The sequence below is a fragment of the Rhinoraja longicauda genome, chromosome 4, assembly GCF_053455715.1.
Source record: "Rhinoraja longicauda isolate Sanriku21f chromosome 4, sRhiLon1.1, whole genome shotgun sequence".
NCBI classification, from domain to species: domain Eukaryota; kingdom Metazoa; phylum Chordata; class Chondrichthyes; order Rajiformes; family Arhynchobatidae; genus Rhinoraja; species Rhinoraja longicauda.
This window is the reverse complement of record NC_135956.1, coordinates 76,619,805-76,645,825: the sequence shown is the minus strand read 5'-3', so window position 1 is coordinate 76,645,825 and position 26,021 is coordinate 76,619,805. Positions and strand designations below refer to the sequence as shown.

The window sequence follows — 26,021 nt, the reverse complement described above, 5'->3', positions numbered from 1 at the left end:
CAAAACTTTTCCAGACATTTGTTCAGACAAAAATAGATACAGATTTAAAAGCTTGGTCCAGAGGTTGTCCTCATGGGTATGAATCACCAGGGGAAATGGCACCTCCATTTGTATTAATTGTGGATAATTATTTGTGGATAATTGTGTATGGGACAATTTTCCTGATAAGTGGGAGTTCAACTGCAAATGGATGAAAACACTACAAAAAGCAAGAAGCTTTCGATGTATACTTTACTAAGACCAAGAAGGAGTTGAAGCACAAAAGTGAGAAATTTAAACTGAACTTATTTCAAAATTGCAAACAATGCTTTCTTCCATTTCCATAATATTGGCTGACCCAGTCACCACCTCATTTCATCTATTCATAAATCACCAACCACGCCATTTGACCTTCAGATTCGAACACTCCAAAACTCTCCTGCTAACTTCGTACTCAATTAGCTCCATGTGTCTAACTTTATCCAAAACATCAGTGCACATACCATAACTCATTCACGGCTTTGCTGAACCAAATTAACCTAAAAATTAAGATCAGCACAGATCATGCAGCTTCAACATGCAAGGTAAAGGATCATACTTAACAATTTACTTCCTGTCTGGTCCTTGCATCCTTTAATTTGGTCAGTGGTGAAATAATAGTGCAATATATAACTCTACTAGACCAAGTGGACCCGTTGGGCCCAAACCTCTCCTGCATTGGTGCAGCACCCTCTCCTCCCCCCCTCCCCTCTCACCCCATCCCCCCTCCCCTCCCCCCCTCCCCTCCCCCCCTCCTCCCTCCCCTCCCCCCTTCCCCCCCTACTCCATCCCTCCACTCCATTCCCCTCAACCCCCCCCTTATCCTTCCTCCTCCCCCTCCCCCCCTCCTTCCACCACCCTCCCTCCCTAGGAAATAAATTTAAAATTTAAAAAGTGAGTAACTTTAAAAATATAACACCGATTTCAATGAAACTTCTTTCATTAGCACCAAAGGGATGACGGTGAGTAAGGTGGGCCTAAAATTGTCGCGCTATCGTGTACCTTTTTGGCTGTAGTTCAGGAACAAACAAACAAGAGTTTTAGTATATAGATGACTCTACGACCTTGGCTTTGAATGAACTCAAATAACAGTGTAGACTCAAATACTCAATCACAATCATTGATTGAAGAGATATCCAATGATTAAAAGCCATCTGAATTTTTAAAAAATCCCCCTCATCTGTTCAAAATGGCTGGTTCGTTATAATGACAATATTCAGTTCTAGATTCAGCTAGAGAAAAGCCTCCCAGCATCAACCCTGTCAATGCCAATGTAATTTCCATGCGATCATCACTTATCCTTCGATATTTCATGAATCTGGGCCCATTCTACTCAATCTCCCCTCAAAGGTTATTCTCTTTATTCTAATAGTTGCCCTTCTAAAACTACGTATAACAATCCAGATGTGAACTCTAACTCTTCATCGTCCTGCACAGTTAAAATAGTCGATCCTTATATTTATCAAACACCATCATGCGCACAAGACGACCATCAAACACCAAACACCAAACACCATCATGCCCTCAATGTTGAAATTCATATCCTTGTTTTCAAATAAAAAAATGGCATTAACCAGCTCTACTGTTGAAACCCCTTCTAAGTCTCTAACTCTACGTAATCCCTACACACCTTCAATATTGTGCAATTCTTCACGTTGCTTCGTCATCTTGGCAGTGCTTCCTTTGGATTTTGTACCTTGCGAGTCCTTGCAGTCCTTAAAGTTGTGGTTTTAATCACCTACCTTAACATCTCAAGGGCTGTGGTGTGAGATTTTATTTGCCAATTTCCTTTGGACATTTTATGACATTGAAGATACTGTTTAAATACAAGTTGTTCTGTATTGTTGAGTGATGTTGATAGATAATTGGGTACTTTTAAGATTTATCAATAGAACTATGAATTTGTCTAATTTAAATTGTGAAACCTACTGCAAATCTGAATTTCAATTGTTATTCAATTGTCCATTTGATTCAATTATTAACAATACAGGAGACAATGCAACTACAGAAGGCAGCTCAAAGATGTAATGGGCTGAGCAAAATATATATGATTGAAATCGAATGCTCATGTATAAAGTGACCTTATCGACCTTAATGCTTGTGAAGGCCACTAACACCAACTCCTCCTTAATCTCATGTTGCCTTTGCGTATTACATTCTCTTCACTCATCTCACTGTCCTCCATGCCCTTCTCCATGGTGAAAACAGATGCAAAGTGCTTGTTTAGCACCTCACCTACATCCCCTGATTTCAGCACAAATTCCCTCCTTTTTCCTCAAATGGTCCGACCTATGCCCTGGTTACTCTCTTCTTTTTAATAAAGGTATAAACAACTCTGGGATTTTCTTTACTCCGATTCGTCCAAGCCATTTCCCAGCCCAGGATTAGAGGGATATGGGCCAAACGTGAGCTGGTGCGACTAGTGTAGATGAGGCTCCTTGGTCGGCATGGGTAAGCTGGGCCGAAGGGCCTGATTTCATGCTGTGTGACTCTATAACGCTGACTCTCTCTCTAGGAGTTGTGATCACTATCCCAAAATGCTGTTCCACTAAAACACCAGTCCCCTGACAAGGCTTATTTCCCAACACAAGGTCCAGTATGTTCCTTCCTCGGGTTGGACTAATCACACACTGTTTCAAGAAGCCCTATTGGATACACCTCTCAAAATCTGCCCTGTGTAAGTCTTCGGCACTGAGCAAGTCCCAGTCAATATTAAGGAAGTCAAAGACATACACTGACAACCCTGTTGCTTTGCTGCCCTTTGGTAATCTGTCTATATATCTGTTCCTCTATCTCCCACTTGCTATTGCAGGGCCTGGAGTACAATCCCATTAGAGTGTTTGCACTTTTCTTCTTTCAATGCTCTACCCATATCCCTCTGTGGATGAACCCTCCAATATGTCCACCCTGGGTGTTGCCGTGACAGTCTCCCTGATTCGTAGCGTGACTCCTCCACCTCTTTTGCCTCCCTCTCAGTCACGTCTGAAACATCGAAACCCCGGAACATTGATCTGCCAGTTGTGTCTCTCTTGCAACCACGTTTCCGCAATGGCCGCAACATCATATTTCTAAACACTGATCCAGGCTCTAAATTAATCTGCTTTCTTCACAATACTCCTTGCACTGAAATAAACACCCTTCAGCTCATCAGGGTTGCCAGATTCCTTCACCTCTCCCTGCCTGTCCTTCCTTACCAGTCCTACACTCTACCTTCCCCTTACTCCTTCCAATTTCTGACCTATTTCGCTGCTTCCCATCCCACTGCCTCTCTAGTTTAAACCATCCCCAGTAGCACTAACAAACCTCTCTGCAAGGAAATTGGTCCCCCTCCAGTTCAGAAGCAACCTGACCCTCTTATATGGGTCACCTTTTTGCTGCAAATGAATAATGACTAACAATGGAGGCAAAAATAGAAAGGTCAATTTAATTTTTATGAAATAAGCTGTTATTTTTTATGTTCCAAATGAAATTCAACACGCAGACTGCACTTTTAGTTTATGGTTGGGCCTTAAAATGAGTTCCTTAATAATATTGTAGGACAATGATGTTTCTCCTTGGTCACATACATTTCAATTGCTTTTAACTGTAACGCTGAAAACAAAACTACACACTAAAGCCTTCATTGAAACCTTTCTCACGCATGAATTAATATATGGCCACATGGTTATTAATTAATTTACAGAGAAGCAAAATATAATTTCCAAATGTGTTTTACTTAATTCCTCACCCGTTTAATCACTTATAACCAACTATCATGTTAATCTATTTATTCTCACCTCAGAAAAATAGCTCCTTTGTGAAATATTCCCAGCAATTACTCCAGCCTGACTAACTGGAGCACTAATAGGTCTCACAGCTTGGCTGGTAAATGTTGCCAGTTTGTTCTTTGGATTCTCGAATGTTTCTCCTTTGGTCGCAGGGTTGCTGGAAAGAGGACTTTGAAACGATTGACTGTTCGGAGTTGCAGGCCTGCTTCCTTGAGCTGATGATGTCCGAGGCCTGTTGTGCTGACTGTTTGGAATCTCAGTCGTACTGTTTTGGTTACTGGAACTCTGCAATAATTTGTTTCCTTGGATCTGTGGAAAATCTTTCCCAGTAAGACTTGATGGTGTTTGAGGTCGTGAATTCTGGCCCAATAATGTCTGTGACAGACTTCCATGGTAACTTGACATGCTTAATCTGCTTTGAACGTTGGAACTCCTTTGCATTTCAGATTCAATTGATAATGCTTTAGCAGCAAGATCCTTGTCAAGTTCTGTAATAAGAACAGATTTTAAAAAATTTCGTCTTGGCTCCAGATACCAGCAGAACATTTCAAATGTAAGGGAATGTGATTCAGGATATCTTTATTTGTCATCCATTTGGACGAAATTTAGTCACCCACAGTCCAACAATAAAAGCAATAAAATAAGCAAATTACACAACCCCAACCAACACAACAAAAAAAAGAAACATCCATCACAGTGAAATATTTTCCAGTTTACATTGACTGCAATGGTAGAGGAACAAAAGAATTTGAAGCAAAAATAAATTTGAAACATTACTAAAAGTAAGTAAGAAGTATTTATTAAAATGAAATGGCCCAGAAACTATGGAAATCATTAGAGTTAAAAATATATATTTCTGTGCTTTCTTTTTGGATACTTTAGTTTTGTTTAGTTTAGAGATTCAGTGAGGAAACAGGGCATTCAGCCCACTGGGTCCGCGCCGACCAGTGATCCCTGCACACTAACACTATCCTTTACCAAGCCAATTAACCTACAAGCCTGTATGTCTTTGGAGTAAGGGAGGAAACTGAAGATAATAGACAATAGACAATAGGTGCAGGAGGAAGCCATTCGGCCCTTCGATAAGAACATACAAATTCCATACAGAAGCAAGGGTTACTTCTGGCACTCCATAAGATAATAGTGGGGATAAATGGGTCCCTTTCAGAATGGCAGGCAGTGACTAGTGGGGTACCGCAAGGCTCGGTGCTGGGACTGCAGCTATTTACAATATACATTAATGACTTGGATGAAGGGATTAAAAGTACCATTAGCAAATTTGCAGATGATACAAAGCTGGGTGGTAGTGTGAACTGTGAGGAAGATGCTATGAGGTTGCAGGGTGACTTGGACAGGTTGTGTGAGTGGGCGGATGCATGGCAGATGCAGTTTAATGTGGATAAGTGTGAGGTTATCCATTTTGGTGGTAAGAATAAGAAGGCAGATTATTATCTGAATGGTGTCAAGTTAGGAAAAGGGGACGTACAACGAGAACTGGGTGGCCTAGTGCATCAGTCACTGAAAGGAAGCATGCAGGTACAGCAGGCAGTGAAGAAAGCCAATGGAATGTTGGCCTTCATAACAAGAGGAGTTGAGTATAGGAGCAAAGTGGTCCTTCTGCAGTTGTATAGGGCCCCACTGAGACCACACCTGGAGTACTGTGTGCAGTTTTGGTCACCAAATTTGAGGAAGGATATTCTTGCTATTGAGGGCGTGCAGTGTAGGTTTACTAGGTTAATTCCCGGAATGGCGGGACTATCATATGTTGAAAGACTGGAGCGGCCAGGCTTGTATACACTGGAATTTAGAAGGATGGGAGGGGATCTTATCGAAACATATAAGATTATTAAGGGGTTGGACACGTTAGAGGCAGGAAACATGTTCCCAATGTTGGGGGAGTCCAGAACAAGGGGCCACAGTTTAAGAATAAGGGGTAGGCCATTTAGAACTGAAATTAGGAAAAACCTTTTCAGTCAGAGAGTTGTGAATCTGTGGAATTCTCTGCCTCAGAAGGTAGTGAAGGCCAATTCTCTGAATGGATTCAAGAGAGAGCTAGATAGAGCTCTTAAGGATAGCGGAGTCAGGGGGTATGGGGAGAAGGCAGGAACGGGGTACTGATTGAGAATGATCAGCCATGATCACATTGAATGGTGGTGCTGGCTCGAAGGGCCGAATGGCCTATTCCTGCACCTATTGTCTATTGTCTATAATGTAAAATTGATTAGAGGCATAACCAGTGCATATGTCTTATTTAGCACATTTTAGTGGCTTGGACAAGGCCTAATTGTAGATGTTTATCAAATGCAAAAATAGGGTCAGTCTTCTCACAGAGTGGCAACAGCATCAGTACCAACTTTGAGCTTCATTGAGAAATCAGTTCCTTTTCCTTTTCGTCATGTAAGTCCAACTGCAGTGCTCCAGAAAACCCCATTATTAATCAAAAATGTATTGCTAAATGAGAAGATTTAAGGGATATATCTGCCGCAATAAAGTTTGTCAGCGTTTGTTGCTTATATATAATGGAGAAAAAGGAAAATTAATTTAAAAATAAATGTTGATGAGATGTATTGGTCATTATCACATTTTTACATACTGACATATTGGTTAACGGTATTTGACAATGATGCAGAAAACAGCTGCTAATAAGAAAAAAACTATTCATATTGAATTACAAACTGAGATATTTTACCTCAGGAGAAAGATTTTGTTTTCTTGAGCAACATATACAAGAATCTCAAAAATAGATGATTGGCATAATTAATAACGTTCCAAACTTCTCTACTTCTTCTTCTAGATGTATGGAAAATGTTTCCCTGCTCGTTCAAAAAATACAATAAGCACCACTGAAGAATTCTTGAATTTATATGTTGAACTCTTGCCATTCTTCATTTTATAATGTTAAGAACATTTCAGTGGATAAAATTAAAATCAAGTGCCACATTGGTACCAGGGTAGTGGTATTTATTATTTTAAAACTTCTCAATTTTAGCGTACAGAGGTATAATCATCATTTATGACATCTGATATTTTCCCTCCTCTGAAAAACTCAGCTCCCCAGGTTCTTAATTGCAGCAGACATAAACCTAAATTTTCATGTATTAAGGGTTATTTAAAGTCCTAAATTTGTTTGGTTATCTTTGCTGGCTCCACACTAAAGCCAGTACAATCACAGATAATGCCATCAATTCATTACAGATCAGACTATGCTAATATGTCGGTCCGGGGTGTATTACATTAAGTACCCAACCGATAGGAAGACTTTGTAGTTGACTCATGAATGCTCCATGGCCTGTTGTAGAAGGGCACAACCTATGCCTGAGGAAGACCACACTCGAGTCCAAGGATGATTAGCATTTACAGAGAGAGGACAAAGATGACACAGAAGTGAATGTTCCTTTGCAAATATGAGCTTGAGTTATAGAGTCATACGGCATGGATTGAGACCCTGTGGCTTAACCTGCCCATTCTGACCAAGATGCCCCATCTATACTTGTCACACCTGCCCATGTTTGGCCCATATCCCTCTAAACCATTCCTAACCATGTCCAAATGTCTTTTAAATGTATCTGCCTCAACTACCTTCTCTGGCAGCTCGTTCCATACACCCACCACCCTCTATGTGAAAATGTTGCCCCTCAGATTCCTCCCATCCACATCTTTCCATTTTCCGCAGAGACCGTTCACTCCACAACTCCGCAGTTAACTAATTCCTTCCCGCCCAACCCACCCCTTCCCTGGTATGTTCCCCTGCAACCGCAGGAGATGCAACGCCTGTCCCTGTATCTCCTCCCTCGACTCTGTCCAGGGACCCCAACAGCCCTTTCAGGCGAGGCAGAGGTTCACTTGCACCTCCTCCAAACTCATCTACTGTATCCAGTGTTCCAGCTGTGGACTCCTATATATCGGCGAGACCAGACGCAGACTCGTTTTGCTGAACACCTTCGCTCAGTCCGCCTTGGCCTGCGAGATCTCCCGGTTGCCAAACACTTTAACTCCCCTTCCCATTCTGACCTTTCTGTCCTGGGCCTCCTCCACTGCCAGAGTGAGCCAAACGCACCTCATATTTCAGCGGTAGGATTCGTGATTTCTCTAACTTCAAGTAACTCTGCACGGTGGCGCAGCGGTAGAGTTGCTGCCTTACAGCGAATGCAGCGCCGGAGACTCAGGTTCGATCCTGACTACGGGCGCCGTCTGTACAGAGTTTGTACGTTCTCCCCGTGACCTGCGTGGGTTTTCTCCGAGTTCTCCGGTTTCCTCCCACACTCCAAAGACGTACAGGTATGTAGGTTAATTGACTGGGCAAATGTTTTTTTTTAAATTGTCCCTAGTGTGTGTAGGATAGTGTTAATGTGCGGGGATCGCTGGGCGGCGTGGACTTGGTGGGCCGAAGTGCCTGTTTCCGTGCTGTATCTCTAAATCTAAATCTAAATCCCCTCTCAATCTGTCCTTTCCCCTACCCTAGTCGTCAACCTAGTTTCACTGTCATCCTGCTGGGTTTCACTTTTTGTATTACTCGTTATCACCTCCCCACAGCCAACAATGAAGCATTGTGGGCTCCACCTTTCCTTGATCATTGTGGCTGACTTTGATCTGTCTTTTTGTGTATCTTTCATTAATTTGCTCTATGTACCTTTTCATATCTCTCGCCTGACTCTCAGTCTGACGAAGGGTCTCGACCTGAAATGTCACCTGTTCCCTTTTTTCCGGAGATGCTGCCTGACTCGCTGAGTTACTCCAAATTTTTGTGTCTATCTTCGGTGTAAACAAGCATCTGCAGTTCCTTCCTACAGCATTAGTTTTGATTCTCTTTGCATTAGATGTGACCCTTTCCACACCTTTGCCTTTCATCATCGCCATGCACCTTAAACAAAATCAGTGACCTTGAATATAACATAACTTTTTCTTGCATGTTCCTCGGCAACAGCACATCTACAAATTAAACACTGATCTTGTACATAACTGTTTCACTACGCTTTCTTTCTTAAAGACGGCACACCACATAAAACAAACTGATCTCTATCCAATCTATTTTCCTCAAGGTTTATCCATTCTGCTGGTGCTAACTATGGTTAAAAGCTTTAACACCTTCGGTTGATGAACTACATCAATGAAAAATAATTACATTTCAGACATTACAGCGGAGTAATGAATATCTCAATGCATTTAACAGAAACTGAGGAGCGGCATTGAAGGCTTAATTAACATTCCAAGTCATTTACCAAGTGTTTGTATTGAATAAATTCTCAACCACCAATAAAGCAATCCAGACCAATATGTGAGGTGAGATGTAACAAATTTAGATTCAACTGCTCCCTACTGACTGGTAGAACTTTAAATACGCATTGTGTGCAGGAAGGAACAGCAGATGCTGGTTTACACCGAAGATAGACACAAAATGCTGGAGTAACTCAGTGGGTCAGGCAGCATCTCTGGAGAGAAGAAATGTGTGACGTTTCGGGTGGAGACCCTTCTTTAGACTGAGAGTCGAGGGAGAGGGAAACTAGAGATATAGATGGGCATGGTGTGAAAATGACAGATCAAAGCAGAAGCTGATCAAGGAAATGTAGAATGGTTCATTGTTGGCTGAAGGGATGATGACAACGAGGCATACAAATAGTAAAATTAACCAGGACAGTGAAACTAGTCGGGGAACTAGGTCGAGGGAGGAAAAGCAAGGGTTCAATGTTAAGCTTTACTATTTTCAGTGTAATGCCATGAAGGTAATAAAAAATGAAAATATATCTGGAAGTACACCTCTACTTGTACATGCCTAAGCATTTAAACATCTTTTCTTCAAGACTAGACTATTTCAATGCCGTGTATAGTGTGAGGCTGCACAGCGGTTTGCTTTCAACATCTGCTTTACTGTTGCCAGAAACTTCCTGTGCAATGCTCAGGGAAAGACATGAGACGCATGGAAGAGACTCAAGGGTACATCATACCTATTACATTGTACATGCTGAATCCCATTAGAGGATCTACCCACTTGGGGAGTTAACACAATCATATCATTGTGTTTGTGTCATCATGACAATGTAATTAACGTACACCACCCACCACCTGTTCCACCTCATTGCTGGTTGAGCGGCTTCTAAATCCTCCTGTTTTTGTACAAACATCCAAACATTCATGGTGCAAATGTAACACTCTTCTAAAGGTATTCTATTAAAGGAACTAAGTGAAGGGAATCTTACCATTGAGATGCTTCTCCACTGTCAACGGTTCCTTTGAGGTCAAGTAATCTTTTGATTGTTTTTGATTCACGGAACCTCCGCTTTGGCTGGACAACTCGCAGGACTCCCAGAATGGTTGGCGCTACATGTGCAAAAAATAGTGAACATGTTTTAAATGGAGGTTTACTATGTCCCCTTAAATATTCTGAGAATTTACTTCATCATCTTCCCATAACAGGACAGATTTATCTTGGGAATACAAAACCATGTCACATGATACATTACCTACACATGAGGCGAGATGGTGCCACACTGACCCATTCCTTCTCCCCAGAGATGCTGCCTGTCCCGCTGAGTTACTCCAGCTTTTTGTGTCTATCTTCGGTGCCACACTGAAGTCCCACACAGGTGCAACCGAGTCGTTTACCATATTTCACACGGGCACTTGTGATACTCCCACAGAAATCAAATAAAGCAGAGGAATAAAATCAAAGCTATGGAATTCTTTTGTACAGGATACTAAAGGGCGATTTCACTATGCAAACCATCAGAGCTCCATAAAGTCCGGTCGGTGTTCATCTAACATTTCTCCACAAACACATCCCAACAGGGGTCTTATTCAATTACCTGGAAGGTACACCGTCATCCTAGTGGGGTTAAAGCAGTTCGCCCAGAGAACCAGTGAGAATATCCAGGGACATGGCAAATATGCTGAAAGCAGTAAATGTATGCTTTATCATCTTAAAGTAGGACTGCCATTTTCTGCCTCCTTCCAGACCCCATTGTAGAATGTTACCAGCAAATTTCCAAAGAAAAATTATTGGATACGCTTTTAAAGTCATACAGCATGGAAACCCATCTATGCCGACCAAGATGTGCCATCTAAGCTCATTCCTTATTCCTGTATTTGCCTCATATATATTCCTCTAAACCTTTCCTCTCCATGTACCTGTCCAAATGCCCTTTAAATGTTGTTATAGTATCTGCCTCAACTACTTCCTCAGGCAGCTTGTTCCATACACCCACCACTCTCTGTGTGTGTAAGTTTCCCCTCAGGTTCCTGTTAAATATTTCCACTTGCACCTTAAGCCTGTGCCTCTCATTCTTATGTCAAGAGTCAGGAGTGTTTAATTGTCAATTGTAGCAACAACAGAACAATGAAATTCTTATTGCAGCAGCACAACAGATCTGTAAATCTACCCTAATTCTAATTTCACTGTAACTTAATTGGTACATGTGACAATAAACTGACCTTGAAACCTTGAATTCCCCTATCCTGAGAAAAAAGCCTATATGCATTCATCCTATCTATTCCCCTCACAGTTATATACAGCTCAATAATATCAACCTTCAGCCTCCTATGCTCCAAATAATAAAATTGTAACTTCAAGGAATGAACTTAGAGTCTGCCCAACCTCTCCCTATAGCTGAAGCAACATCCACATTGATCTTCTCTGCACTCTTTCCAGGTTATTGGCATCTTTCCTAGAGCAAGTTCAACAAAACTAAATGTAATACTCCAAGTGCAGACTCACAAATGCCTTGTACAACTGCAATTGAGGCAAAAACAAAATATATATATAAATTTACAGTGTGGATGTTTCAATGGAAGAAAAAATCTAAACACAAACACTGATAAATCTGAATCTAGAGTGCTTTATATAGTTCTGATTACCATAGGAGAAAGAATTTGCGAGACTAGTGAGGATGCAGGGCAGATTGAAAAGTATGCTGTCAAAGTTGGAGTTTAGTCACGGGGAGAGACTAACACAGATAGGCTGTTTTCTTTCGAACAAAAAAAAGAGAGGTGGAGTGGCATTAGAGTAGTCAAGATTATGAAGGCAGACACGGCAAATATGAAGGATTTCTTTCCTTATGGCAGATAGGTTTATAGTTACAAACAGTTAATTTATAAGTTATATGAGAATTGAGGAATACAATATTTTCAACTGATGTGTTATGAGTGTGGCTTTGAGAACCAAAGTCGCCATGTGGTATGAGATTTTGTATATTAATAGACAATAGGTGCAGGAGTAGGCCATTCAGCCCTTCGAGCCAGCACCGCCATTCAATGCGATCATGGCTGATCACTCTCAATCAGTACCCTGTTCCTGCCTTCTCCCCATACCCCCTCACTCCGCTATCCTTAAGAGCTCTATCTAGCTCTCTCTTGAAAGCATCCAACGAACTGGCCTCCACTGCCTTCTGAGGCAGAGAATTCCACACCTTCACCACTCTCTGACTGAAAAAGTTCTTCCTCATCTCCGTTCTAAATGGCCTACCCCTTATTCTTAAACTGTGGCCCCTTGTTCTGGACTCCCCCAACATTGGGAACATGTTTGGGAATGTGTCCAATCCCCTAATTATCTTATATGTTTCAATAAGATCCCCCCTCATCCTTCTAAATTCCAGTGTTACCGTATTACCGTATACTGTTATGCCAGTTACTGTTGTTGAGAATTTACTGCCTTCGATAAATGAGGTTTTGTTGAAGGGTTTTACCGATGTTATTTGCCATTAAACTACAACACCCATGCGTCTACAGACACGTCACACAGAGCAATACAAGTCTGGAACTCGTTCACATGTTAAAGACACACGAGTGTGCACTTGAAAAGCCATAACCTACAAGAGGGTGAGCTGGGAAGTTGGAATAAAATAAACAGCATTATTTTGGCCAGAATCGGCATGATGGGCTGAATGCCCTCAATTTGTGACAAGCATTCAATGATTCAATGAGGCGCAAGATGGCACAGTTTGTTAAAAATTTGAATTAGTCTTTGAAAATTACAATTTCATAGTGCTGCTATGAAATTAGAAGTAAGGATTAACAAATTATTATAAACAGCAGGTTAATTAAGCCTTAAATATGAATGCAAAGTAACAGTGTCTAATTCCAGATGAATAGAAGTGAAAAAAAATAAAGGTTTTGTTAAATTTGCCAATAACTTGGACCCCAATCTATAGTTCAGCCGCCAGCTATAAAATGATTACAGAGAAAGTGCCAAAAAAGATTTAGAAGGTTGGTACCAAAATTAAGGTTATAATTATTCGGAAATATTGAACATTCTGCTGCATTTTCTTCTGAATAAGCTCGCTTCCCAGGAGGGAGAGAAAGAGGAGCAGTAAATCAATGGGGAGCTGGAAAAGGAGGCTGTAATTCATTACAATTTCAAAACAAAATTGAAAAGAAAGATAAAAGATCCTTCCCACATGACTGGTTTCCTCTTCATCCCCAATTAACTTATTAAGATCTACATCATCAAAAACATTCTGCATCTAACAGCAGAAATCTCACAGTTCATTAACTCAGTTAACAAAAGTGCTTACATGAAGAGAAAATACAAATTTGCTACAGTTTGTGTTCAGTTCACTTTTATTTGCCTAACATGCTTCAAATAATTCAGTATTTTCAGTCAGTGTGAAGAAGGGTCTCAACCCGAAACGTCACCCATTCCTTCTCTCCTGAGATGCTGCCTGACCCGCTGAGTTACTCCAGCATTTTGTGTCTACCTCCAGTATTTTCAAAGATTCACTTCAGAAAGATTTGTTTGATCAATCTCACCAAATTCACTAGAAGCCATAGCACAAGTAGTTACAGCTATTGTAGATAGACACAAAATACTGGAGTAACTCAGTGGGACAGGCAGCATCTCTGGATAGAAGGAATGGGTGATGTTTTGGGTCGACACCCTTCTTCAGTGTGAAAATGTAGATTTTTAAATGGACTCTAATAACTTATTACATAATGATCAAATGTGAAAGATCAGAGTCATTGGAGTCAAGGGCCAGGTAACAAAATGACCGTCTGACAATAGAAAACAGTAGCAGTAGCTTTCACATCATTTGGCTAAAGTTAGAGATGTTTGATCCCTCAATTATCAGTGCTGACTAAATACTAACTAATATGTGCATTAGGAGTTTTGACTGAAATCAAAAATACAATTTCTGTTTGTTGAAAACGCCAAATTGAGATGATGTATGTGGAGAATTCTGGGCACCTGAGAATTCTGAGAATCACTGAAGAAGAGTACAGCAAACTACAACAAAATATTAATAAACAAAGAATATCCCTTGACAAATAAATTTCAACCCAGATTACATGACAGTATAAAAAATAGGATCAAACATAGTACATAAAACCACAGTAGATTGAGAGTACAATTATCTAATGCAATTATAAAGAGACCGGATGAACTTCTATATCATAAAGTTCTCAGACACTGTGATATACAAATCTCTTTAAAATGAAATGACAGAAATTATAGCAATAACAAAATATATCAAGCATTGGGATTTATTTCTTATGGATGAGAAAAGCAAGGTATGTTTTGCTAAACTTGTATTGAACCTTAGTTAGATGATATTTGAAACTCTTGAGTGCAGTTCTGTACCATATTATGTATGGATAAGCCAGGGAAGTTGCAAAACATAGATTTATTAAGATGGCTCCAATAATATAAGGTTATAGATGTCAGCGAAGGATGATCAGGCTGGAACTCTTTTATCTTGCAACGAGAAGGCAGAAGTGTGACTTATGCAGATAATTGAAAAATATGGGAGAATAAAATCAGAGAACATTCCCACTTATGAGAAAGAGTTGACCAAAAGGAAGTTACATTAGTCATCAAGGAAGCAAACAAGGAATTTAAAAGATACCCATAAGTTCATCCCCAGTCAACGGCAATAAACATGTTGTGTTGCAGTGACTGTGTTCTCTACACTGCCACTGAAATTATGGGAAACTAATAAAACAAATTACGACGTTAGTATAGAAGCACATTTGCCACTGCCGACTGGTAATGAATATCAAAACAAAAACTCTTTATCCAGAGAGCAATAAAATCTGTGATTCATTACCATGGGTAGTAGTTAACACAGTTTAATGATATTTGAAGAGATAATTGCAAATGGGCGAGGGGAGTATACTGACAGGATTTGATGAGGAAAGATGAGAGATATCATATTCTATGTGCTATATATTCTGGTTATTAACATGGTGTGCCATTGTACCAGCTATCTTACTTGCTTGCTCTTGCTCTACTTCAAAAGGCAGGCCTGACACAAGAATCAGGGGGAGTCAGGGGGTATGGGGAGAAGGCAGGAACGGGGTACTGATTGAGAATGATCAGCCATAATTACATTGAATGGCGGTGCTGGCTCGAAGGGCCGAATGGCCTCCTCCTGCACCTATTGTCTATTGTCTATTGTAAGAATGATAAATTGGGGCAGGAGTAATTTTCCAGAAAACTTTAAGGACCAATGTGACTCACAATTCAGAAAAGCTGAAGGCTTCTACTTCCATTGGCCTTGCAAATATTATGGGTTGCCATGCCAAATTCTGACACCTCTGAAATGCTGTCACTGAAATGGATTTAAAGATAGGATAATAGAGGGTTATCAATTGTCACTCCTTGCAACTCACTGGTCATATAGTCACAGAATCATTCAGCATATAAACAGTCATTTGGCCCACCATGTCCACACCAATTATCAATCACCCATCTATGCTAATTCAATTTTTCTTTATGGATTCCCATCAACTCCCCTGTTCCCGATTCTCCTGTCACCCACCACATTAACCAATTAACCTATCAATCCACACGTTGTTCAGTAACTTGAACACTGAGAAACAAAGGAAACTACAGAAAATGGAGAACATTATCATAGATACTGACTTCCCCAGAATTGAAGGGATCTATTGGAGATGCTACTTTAAAAGACAGACAATATCATCAAAGACTTGTATCACCCTTCCCATGCTCCCATTTCACTACTACTGTTAGGAAGAAGTCACAAGAGCCTGAAAACCATGACCATCAGGTTCAAGAATAGCTTTCCCCCCAGCAACTATCAGGCTCTAGAACACTAGACAATATTGACTTCAGCAACTATGATCTTCTATGGACAGTATTCTGGACAGAAATATGATTATTTCATATTTATTCATGCGCCACACGTTTACAGGACTGTTAAGCTGCAGCTAAGTAATGTCACTGTACCGTTATTGGTACCTATGACAATTAAACACTCTTGAGTCTGGACTCGACTCTTGTTTTTAGGAGGAAAGAGGAAAGTAGAGCACCTGGAAGAAACCTACCTAGCCACACATGGAAAATGTGCAAACCACAAATACAGCACCCAAGGTCAGGATTGAACCCGGGCCTCTGGATCCGTAAAGTAGCAACCACTGTGTCACCCAGATTCTGGTGCTTCCACATTCGGAAGTGCCATCAATCAGCACGAAAACCTATGAAAGTATCATCATCAGAATTTCTCTCAAGGCACTTCAGTACTTCCTTTCCAAACCTCTTTGCTGCCATTATTCCTGGAATGACACTTCCTTCAGGCTTTCTTGCAATAAATTGAACTCCAATTGAATTTTGATGCACAGCATTGCAATCGACTCACTTATCACACACATCAGGGCAACCTGCAGGCTCACAAGTGTCTGATGATTTGCTTGCATTCTCCTCATCATGTCGGGATCTTTGTACCATAATCTCAGATCTAAGTTACATCATGCTTCACTTCCACGCCTGCATTTTTAGCAATGTTACTTCAGCTCCACCTCTATCAATTGATCATGTAATTTATTTACAATCCATTAAGTTGTGACTTACTGCAGAATAGAATTGCAGAGTGAGTGAGCAATGATTAGTGGTGACTGTAAGGTTTTCCCCTTCAACAGTGGAAGTGTCAGGAGAAAAACAAATTTGATGGGCTTGAGCAGCATCCTACAATGACAACATGGTCACTCTGTTTCACATCAGTGCCCATTAATCAAGTAAGGGGAAGCATTCAGCCATATTCTCAGACTTCTCGTGGGTGTTGTAAATGTCGACATCAGGAATTAGGCCAATTATGTTGTCTACTCACAAACAACTTTCAAGCAGCTTTCAGATGTGCTTAGGTCTACACTTGAACAACATCCACTTGGGTAAAGTATCATGGATTTACTGGCATCCATGCAGTTGTTGCCTAAAACACAACACTGTTGTAAGTAGAGGAAAGGATATTGAGAGGAATATACGTAAAAATCATTTTAAATGGTCTGTATACAACTTCATGGTGACTGATTTTTAATGCTGATTTTCTATTAAACTGTTTCCAATTATGTAAAGGGGCAATATCAGGGAATGAACACGTGCAGGAATTGTGTATGTTCTCCTATATTAGTCATAAATAAACTCCAATACATCCAGAACTCCGCTGCCCGTCTACTCACCCACTTCCCGATCCGTGACCATATCACCCCCGTCCTTTACAAGCTCCACTGGCTCCCCATCCCCCAGAGAATCCAGTACAAAATCCTCCTCATGACCTACAAAGCCCTCCATAACCTGGCCCCATCCTACCTGACTGACCTCCTCCACAGACACACTCCAACTCGTACCCTCCGCTCTGCTGCTGCTAACCTCCTGTCCCCCCCCCCCCCCATCCGGACCAAACTCAGATCCTGGGGGGACAGGGCTTTCTCCATCGCTGCTCCCACACTCTGGAACTCACTATCCCAAACCGTCAGAGACTCCTCCTCACTCACCACATTCAAAACATCACTGAAGTCTCACCTGTTCAGCACTGCCTTCAATCACTGACCGTCACCTCACCTTCTTTTTCCTTTTCTGTTCGTTTACTTATTTATCTATTTATTTTATTTTCTATGTTTTAGTAAACCCTGTAAAGCGTCTTTGAGTGTTTAGAAAAGCGCTATATAAATGTAATGCATTATTATTATTATTATTATAAATTCATCGTGAAGTGCAAACTTTGACCTGCAACAGATTGTTTACTTGATTGAGATCATGCTGAATCTGCTTGTACGCTTCTTAAATGATTGCAATCTTGAGACCAAATGTTTCCTGTAACAGATCTTTTAAAAAATGTAATCAAAAGAATCAGCAGGTATACAGACAAAGATTTTGTATTTGCCTGGAGACACCAATATGCGTTGATCAACTGGTCTGTACTCAGTGATTATGGGCAATCTGCCAAAAGATACTAGATTACATTGATCAAGTTTTTTTTACATAGAATTTACTGGTGTACATATAATGTTTATGTTTCATATAAACTGCCTCCCAATTCTGTTAGTTTAATCGCATCCAATCCTTTTAGGCTGAACAATAAGTATAGAATCGTGGTGAAGTACTCAATTCCTTAATTAACATTAGTAAAACTGATTATCTGGCATAGATTACCCTATCTGAAATATCTCACCTCCCACATCCTCCTGCAGTTTAACAAGCTTCTTTTGTCTCCTTCCCGGTTCAGACGAAAGGTCTTCGATGTGAAGTGTTAACTCTGTTTATCTTCTTACAGATGTGGCCTGATCTGCTGAGCATTTCGAGCATTTTCTGTTTTATGTTAAATTTCTAGCATCTGCAGTTTTTGATGTTTACCATATGGCATTGTGTGTGATAGGGTGACACGGTGGAGCACCTGGTAGATCTGCCTCACAGTGCCAGAGACAAGGGTTCAATCCTGACCCCGAATGCTATCCGTGTAGAGTTTGCATATTCTTCCTGTGGACAGTATGGGTTTCCTCTGGGTGCTCTTGTTTCCCCCAACATCTCAAAGAATTGTGGGTTTGCAATTTAATTGGCCTCTATTAAATTGCTCCTAGTGTGTGAGGAGTGGTTTATAAAGTGGGATAACACAGAACTAGTGTGAATGGGTAATCGGTGCTTGGTATGAACTCAGTGGACTGAAGGGCTGTTTCCACACTGTATCTATCAATTAAACCAAACTTGTAGTTCTTCCATTGTAGAAGTGACAATTCTTGAAAAGGAATTAATTGACTGCAAAGCATGTCCTGAAGTCCTAAAGACAGTTGATAAATGCAAGCCTTTTCCTTTATTTCTGTTTTATGCTCCTTAGCCAAGGGCAAGGACCCGTGGCATCCATTGTTTAGATGTTAAGCAGAGATATTCATTTGAAAATAAGGAACTTGATATAGGCACACATTTCAACAGGGAAGGTCCAGGGCACAAAATGGTGAAGGGAGTGTACACATACTCCTGATACCTGCAAGCAATACCGCAGAGTGCCAGGCACAATGCAAAGGAGGGAGGACACAGTCAATCTAGTGTCACAGTGCACACATAACAATGTACCATGTCATGAGTGGCTCAATGTCACTGCAGGATGGTGGAGGATGATGGGAGCAGGGATCACTGCAGGCAGTGAGATGAGTCTTGCATAAAAAGGCCACGAATAATAAAGGGACAACACGATTTTTCTGAGAATGTTGAACAAAGTTATAGGTTACAATGAAAAGCTCCGATTTATGTTCGCAATGGAGGAAATGTGCAATTGACAACTTGTGATATCTTTGGGCGTGCAAATTATTCTGTGACAAGGTTAGATGTGCTAAATTGAGTTGTGCGGGTAACAGGCATAATCATAGAATCATAGAGAACAGAAACACACCACCCTTTGGCTCAACTTTTCCTTGCGGACTAAGATGCCCCATCTACCCTGGTCCCATCTGCCTGTGTTTGGTCCATATCCCACTAAACCTTTCCTTTCCATGTACCTGACTTAAATATGTCCTCGGGTAGCTCGTTCCATATACCCACCACCCAAGTTAATTTCATGATGGGCTTGATTTCATCTTGAAGCGATTGTTAGTGGGATCTATCTTGGTAAAGTTACTTTAAGGTGCTCTATCTGAATTGTCAACAATGAATGCAATTTCTTGGCTTTACCTTCTCCTTTATTCAGCCAGTTGTTATCACCCCTTCAGACCTCTGGCAAGACAAAGGATGGGCTGTGGACAACAATGTGGACAACAATGCTCATCATGTATCAACATGATACAGCTCCTGACAAACCAATAAGGCAGCGATAATCCACTATAATCGCAGGCACTTGAATCAATGCTGACAATCCACTGCTTAGATCACTCTGCAGGAGCCCAACAGAAGCCAGCTATGATCATTATAGTTTGCTATAGTTGAAAACGTTATCATTATTAAGGAACAGTGCCACATCAATGAAAATTTAATGAACATGAGAGCAAGATAAGGAGAGGAAGAAAGTATAATAGAAAGAGATGGAAGACACGAATAGGGTTACAATGCCGACAGTACATTTCTGGTAGTTCCTTATTAGAGAATTTAAAAGCATTATGACTAGTCTCAACCTCATTCCCCCTTACACTGACTGACTAATCGGCCGCGGGACGTTTCAGTGCCCGGTGCGGCTCGGCCGCGGGGCCGCGGGGCCTTCCATCCCCTGTGCGTGTCGGTCGCCTCGTTAGGGGTCGAGCTGCTTGTCCGTGGGCGTGGGGGGAAGAGAGTGGAAGTTTTGTTGCCTTCCATCACAGTGAGGGGGGTGTTTGGACTCACTGTGATGGATGTTTGTCTTGGGGTCGTGTCTCCTGTGTGCTTTTTTTCTTTTTTTTGTTGTGTTTTGTGACTGCTGAAATTTCATTCGGTACTTAAGGTACCGAATGACAATAAAGTTCTATTGTATTGTATTGTTGTATTGTATATCCGCCTCTTTCCACAACACCAAAATAAACAGCAACGGAGGATAAAAATGCACTTTCAGTTCCAATATTACGTATTCAACCATCGCCTCCAAAGCAATCTAATTATCCCAAGTGCTGTTTCCCCACTGACTGCGAACTTTCACTCAGAAGTTACTTTGAACAACGGCATCCTAAGCCTCAGTGAAGGCATCACTCTGAGTTTGTAAAAGAACACTGGCCATCAGCTGCTGTATCATCATAAAGTTCTACTGAATTGAACTGAGATGAAAGTTCTACTGTCGCGTAGCTCCCCCTTCCCAGTTCTCCGACCAGTCTGACTGTCTCCGTTTACATTTTATCTCCGTTTGCTTTGTTGTTACCTTCTCCCAGCTAACAATGATCTATTCGACATTTTCCTTGATCAACATCCCCTATGTCTTGTTTTCACACCTTACTCTTCCTTATCTCTGTATGTCCCCCTCCCCTAACTTCGGTCTGAAGAGTCTCAACCCGAAACTTCACCCATTCCTTCTCTCCATAGATGCTGCCTGTCCTGCTGAGTTACTCCAGCATTTTGTGTCTATCTTCGGTTTAAACCAGCATCTGCAGTTCCTTCCTACACACTTCTTTCCAGCACTTTCTGTTTTTGGTTGAGATAATAAATGACCCAGAGAAGTTCACAGTGTCTGCTGTATTGGGTCCACTGCAGAGTAAACATCTAAAAGAAAAATAGGAACAAAGCCCAGAGGAGTGACAAAATCATTCATTATTTCATCCAATACTATTAGATTGTCTAACCCATATTATATTTTGGGTACAGTTGCTGTACATGGGATTTATGCCATAAAAACTAATAACTAAGTTTCCATCTGTCAATTTTAGTTTAGTTGAGTTTAGAGATACAGCACGGAAATAGGCCCTTCGGCCCACCGAGTCCGTACCGACCAGCAATCCCCGCACATTAACACAAGCCTACACACGCTGGGAACAATTTGCACTTATACCAAGTATACAAACCCAAGCCAATTAACCTGCAAACCTGTACGTCTTTGGAGTTGACCAATCTAAATCTTTTTGCAAAAATGGTTAAAGATAGACAATAGACAATAGGTGCAGGAGTAGGCGATTCAGCCCTTCGAGCCAGCACCGCCATTCAATGCGATCATGGCTGATCACTCTCAATCAGTACCCCGTTCCTGCCTTCTCCCCATACTTTAATTTGCATTCACAAAGTAGCATTTTGAAAACTAACATAGTTTTAATTATAATTGATTTATACTTGGGATTTTCCTGATTAGCAAATTGCTCACGGGTTGAAAATCTTAGATATAAAATAACAATGGTAAGAGGATCAAATGTACAACTATCTCGTTAATAGCAGTCAGCCTGAATTCAGAAGGGGAAGATCCTGTCTGCCCAACTCTCTCAACAACCCACACGTGCAGTGGCTAACTTTACGATGCGATGAAGCTCACTTTCAAAAAGCTTCTATTAAAGTATTGGAGGCTATTTACTCATTTCAAAACTGTGGTTATTCATGCAGTATTCTTTACATAGACTCTACTTGGTAAATGTAATTGCCTGAGGCACAATTTAGTGAATTGAACTTTTGATAGCCTAGAGTAAAATTCCAGAATATTTACCTAGTCTTAGGGCTTGTTTATTCACCTTTGGTTATTTAATTTTCTAAGATAACATCTTCATGCTCTAAGCACTACGGAAATGAGCACATTGATCATTTTTATCTGTACTATCATTTGTCATTTTTATATTGGAGGACAACTACTTTCAGAGAGTTCTCGAGAGATCTGTCACTGACACCATCAGTGATTTGCAGGTGAAAACATAAATGAGCAATGGAAGAACTCCAAAGAGGAAATAGTTCAGATACAGACCAAATATATTTCAGTGAGGAGAAAAGATGAAGACGTGGATGACCAAAGATGTGATGAATCATTTGAAATACAAAAAATGGGGAAGATTAAAGTGAAGCATTTCAGCAGAGAATAAAACTGAAAGAGTTGAGTGAGTTGAAATAAAAAAACAAATAGGAAAGGCAAAAGAGAATGTAAGGGAAGTAGCAATGCTAGATGGATGTGGCTGTTCCAACTTAAATCAGAAGTTTGTGAATTGTCAACACTAGAATTCTGAATGCAAAACTCTAGGCTGACATTCGAGTGCAGTGTAAAGGAGTGCTGCACTGCTGGAGATCCGGATTCACGTGAGACATTCACGTGTGCAGGCTCAGGAGAACATAGAAGTTCTCATGCTACTATTTCAAAGAAAGGTAGGGAAGTTATCTGTGGTGAGTAGAACAATACTTATCCCTCAAATACCATTCTTAAAAATCAGTTGATCAGATTGAAATCTGTGGGAGTTTGGTGTGCACACAAAATACTGTAGAATGTCATCTTTCTGGTGGCTAGTACTAAATGAGTGTGAGGGTATCAGCTGTCAATAGTTATCTTCACTGGTGTGATTCCACTGTACAATCAACTGTCCATGCATGAATACAGGCAATCAACATTCAACAGGCATCAACGCTTTAACAGTGATGAATCAAAAACTAATTTCTCCCTTGCTATTTCCAGTGGCAAAATGGTCCTAAACAGTGGATGGAGGTTTGAAGTAATTGGCAAAAGAACCAGGGGTGACATGACATTTTCATGTAGAAAATTGTTATGATCATGATTGTTTCCTGAGTCTAACTTAATCCAACGTGGCCTGATTCATGACTAAAAGAATTGGGTAAATAATTGATGTATAAATAATTACAGCGAGAAGAGCAGTGAAACACAAACGTGCAGTCACGTGTGGCGGCGCCTAACGGCTGCGGCTCGCTGGCAGTATGTTTGTCCTTTGTCCTTTTTTTGTTTGTGTGTTGGTGTTGGGGTGTTTTGTTTTTGGTTGTGTATGTGTGGGGGGGGGGGTGTATGTGTGGGGGGGTGTATGTGGGGGGGGGGAAATCTTTCTTTTTTTAGGTCTCTTCCTCGGGGCGAGGCTTGGCCGCGGGCCTTCCATCGCCCGGTGCGGCTCGGCCACGGGACTGAACAGTGCCCGATGCGGCTCGGCCGCAGGGCCTTCCATCGCCCGGTGCGGCACGGCCGCGGGGCCTTCCATCGCCCGGTGTGGCTCGGCCGCGGGGCCTTCCATCGCCCGGTGCGGCACGGCCGCGGGACTGAACAGCGCCCGGTGCTGCCGCCGGGCCTTCTATCGCCCGGTGCGGCGTGGCCACGGGACTGAACAGCGCCCGGCGCGGCTCGGTCGCGGGACTTTCCAGCGCGGCGCGGGGGCTGTGCGGGTCGGTCGCCTCGGTATGGGTCGAGTTGTCTGTACGTGGGAGGGGCATGGGGAAAGAGAGAGGGGAAGTTTTTGGCCTCCATCACAGTGAGGGGGTGTTTGGAGTTACTGTGATGGATGTTTGTGTTGGGGTTGTGTCTTGTGTTTTTTGTACTGCTGGCTAAGTAATCTCGTTCGGAACGAATGACAAATAAAGCTATTTTGGATTTTGGATTTTGGATTTTGGATTTTGGAAACAATACAGTGTGGCAGTCCCTGGATATTAGGCCACTCCTAGGGTCAGTCCCCTCGGCACTTGACAGACAGGGACGAGGGACTGCCCACAGGCTTCGGGCTACGGGGTTTCTACCCAAGGCTTTTTGGGGAGTGTTCATCCCTTCGGTGGAACTCGTTGTGAGTGGATGCTCACAACCTCCATTAAAGAACTTTCAAAACCTGCCTGGCGTCCAGTCTATTTCTGGCCACTTCAACTGACTGAATAACACATTTAACCAGCAAGATGCTGATTATTCAAATGGCTTCTTTCAAAGTTGCATCTTTCCGTGGATCTACGTGTGCAATGATATTTTTCGAATACCCTACACTTATCCAAATATTCAGGCTTGTCATCACACCCCTTGCCCAAACCTATAGTGAAAACAACTCAGTTGTGTGCCTCTCTCCCCCCCCCCCCCCCTCCCATCACTCTCCCTCCCTCTTCATAACTTGGAGAGGTGCAGAAAATAAAGCTAACTTGATAATTTAACACTCCGAATGAAAGAACTCACATGAACACAGACTGGACGACAATTCTATGATAATGATTGAGGATGTGGATTGCCCACACTTACTCTCGAATTCCAAATGTAGTCTTACCAATAGGTTAGTTTAGTTTAGAAATATAGTGTGGAAACAGTCCCTTCAGCCCAACAATGATCACTTGTACACTAGTTCTATCCAACACGCTGGGCACAATTTACAGAAGTCAATTAACCTACAAATGTGCAATCTTGGGAATATGGGAGGAAACTGGAGCACCCAGAGAAAACCCAGGTGGTTACAGGAAGAATGAACAAACTCTGTACCTGTAGTCAGAATCAAACCCAGGTCTCTGGCGCTATAATGCATCAACTCTACCGCTGTACCATTGTGCTGTTTTATTACTTATTATTATAAAAGAAATTGCATTTTTATTTGACTATCATTGACTATTGAAAGCCTTCAGTAATTGGTCAATAAATCACTGAAAAAAAATTTGCTTTCCACTTCCACAAAACAATATAAATTTTCCGTTGTCCCCGATAATGTAACTTTTTGTGGCTGAGTTTCCCACTAATTCATGGACGACAGAGCCTTGTTAGTTACATTCCTTTTCAGATCAACATTTGGCCCTGAAATATTAAAATATATTACCTCATAAGTTATACCTCTAATTTGCAGGACCCTGCCTTTTACAAATTGATTGCTGTATCTGCTGAGGTTGTAATGGGAGTAGGGGAGGTGATCAGTCTGAAAACGTTACTGTGAACTGCTTTAGAATTCTCTGAAAATATGGCATGTGCTTTGGAAATGGAAGGTGGTGCTCTGCCTTTTAAAGTAAAATTAAAAATAAAGGTCACTAATACAAAATGCTGCAAGAAATGTAATTACTAATGGTACAGAGTATGTTGACAAAACCTGCTGCACATTTTTGCAAACAAACTAAATATCTAAGTATAAAAAAATGCTCAGACAATGAAAAAGAACTTTCACAAAAGATAATCAGCTTTCAAAGGTTTTGGAACTTGCTTATCTGTTTCCTGTAAGTAAGCCCTTTACAACAAGGAGTCTGAAGATATTACTGATTTCATCATGCAGAAATCTATTCAGATTTATTTCCTTTTGGACTGAAAAATGTAAAATAAAATTGAACCAAATATCCAAACAAAACTTAAGACTGGCAATAGATTTTCCGAGAGGGTTTATCACAAAAGATCATCAATTGCACTAGACAAACTGTCTGTAATTAAATATACTTACAGCCCCTGACACTTGAGAAGCACTCTCCAATTCTTCTTCATCTTGCATCACTCTTTCCACCCCCAGCAATTGAGCTGTTCCAAGAGAAAACAAAACTCATTTCACGTTAACTTTGAGCAATAATCAATCTCAGTAAGTATGGTCATAAATATAGTGCCCTCCATAATGTTTGGGACAAAGACCCATCATTTCTTTATTTGCCTCTGCACTCCACAATTTGAGATTTGTAATAGAAAAAAAATCACATGTGGTTAAAGGGCACATTGTCAGATTTTATCAAAGGATAAT

General features: G+C 41.2%; 1 protein-coding gene across 7 annotated transcripts in view; it reads right to left on the bottom strand.

The window, feature by feature from the left end:
* c4h8orf34 (chromosome 4 C8orf34 homolog) overlaps nucleotides 1-26,021 on the bottom strand; it is a 218,012-nt gene that overhangs the window by 25,448 nt on the left and 166,543 nt on the right. For 4 of the 7 annotated variants that reach the window (XM_078398121.1, XM_078398120.1, XM_078398123.1 and 1 more), the window contains exons 10-12: nucleotides 25,734-25,807; nucleotides 9,980-10,100; nucleotides 3,795-4,273 (exon numbers count right to left, since the gene is read on the bottom strand). In XM_078398121.1, coding sequence (XP_078254247.1) covers nucleotides 3,795-4,273; nucleotides 9,980-10,100; nucleotides 25,734-25,807 — 674 coding nt within the window. The remainder of the gene's footprint in view (nucleotides 1-3,794; nucleotides 4,274-9,979; nucleotides 10,101-25,733; nucleotides 25,808-26,021) is intronic. The other 3 variants (XR_013547187.1, XM_078398124.1, XM_078398125.1) reach the window with 2 other exon arrangements.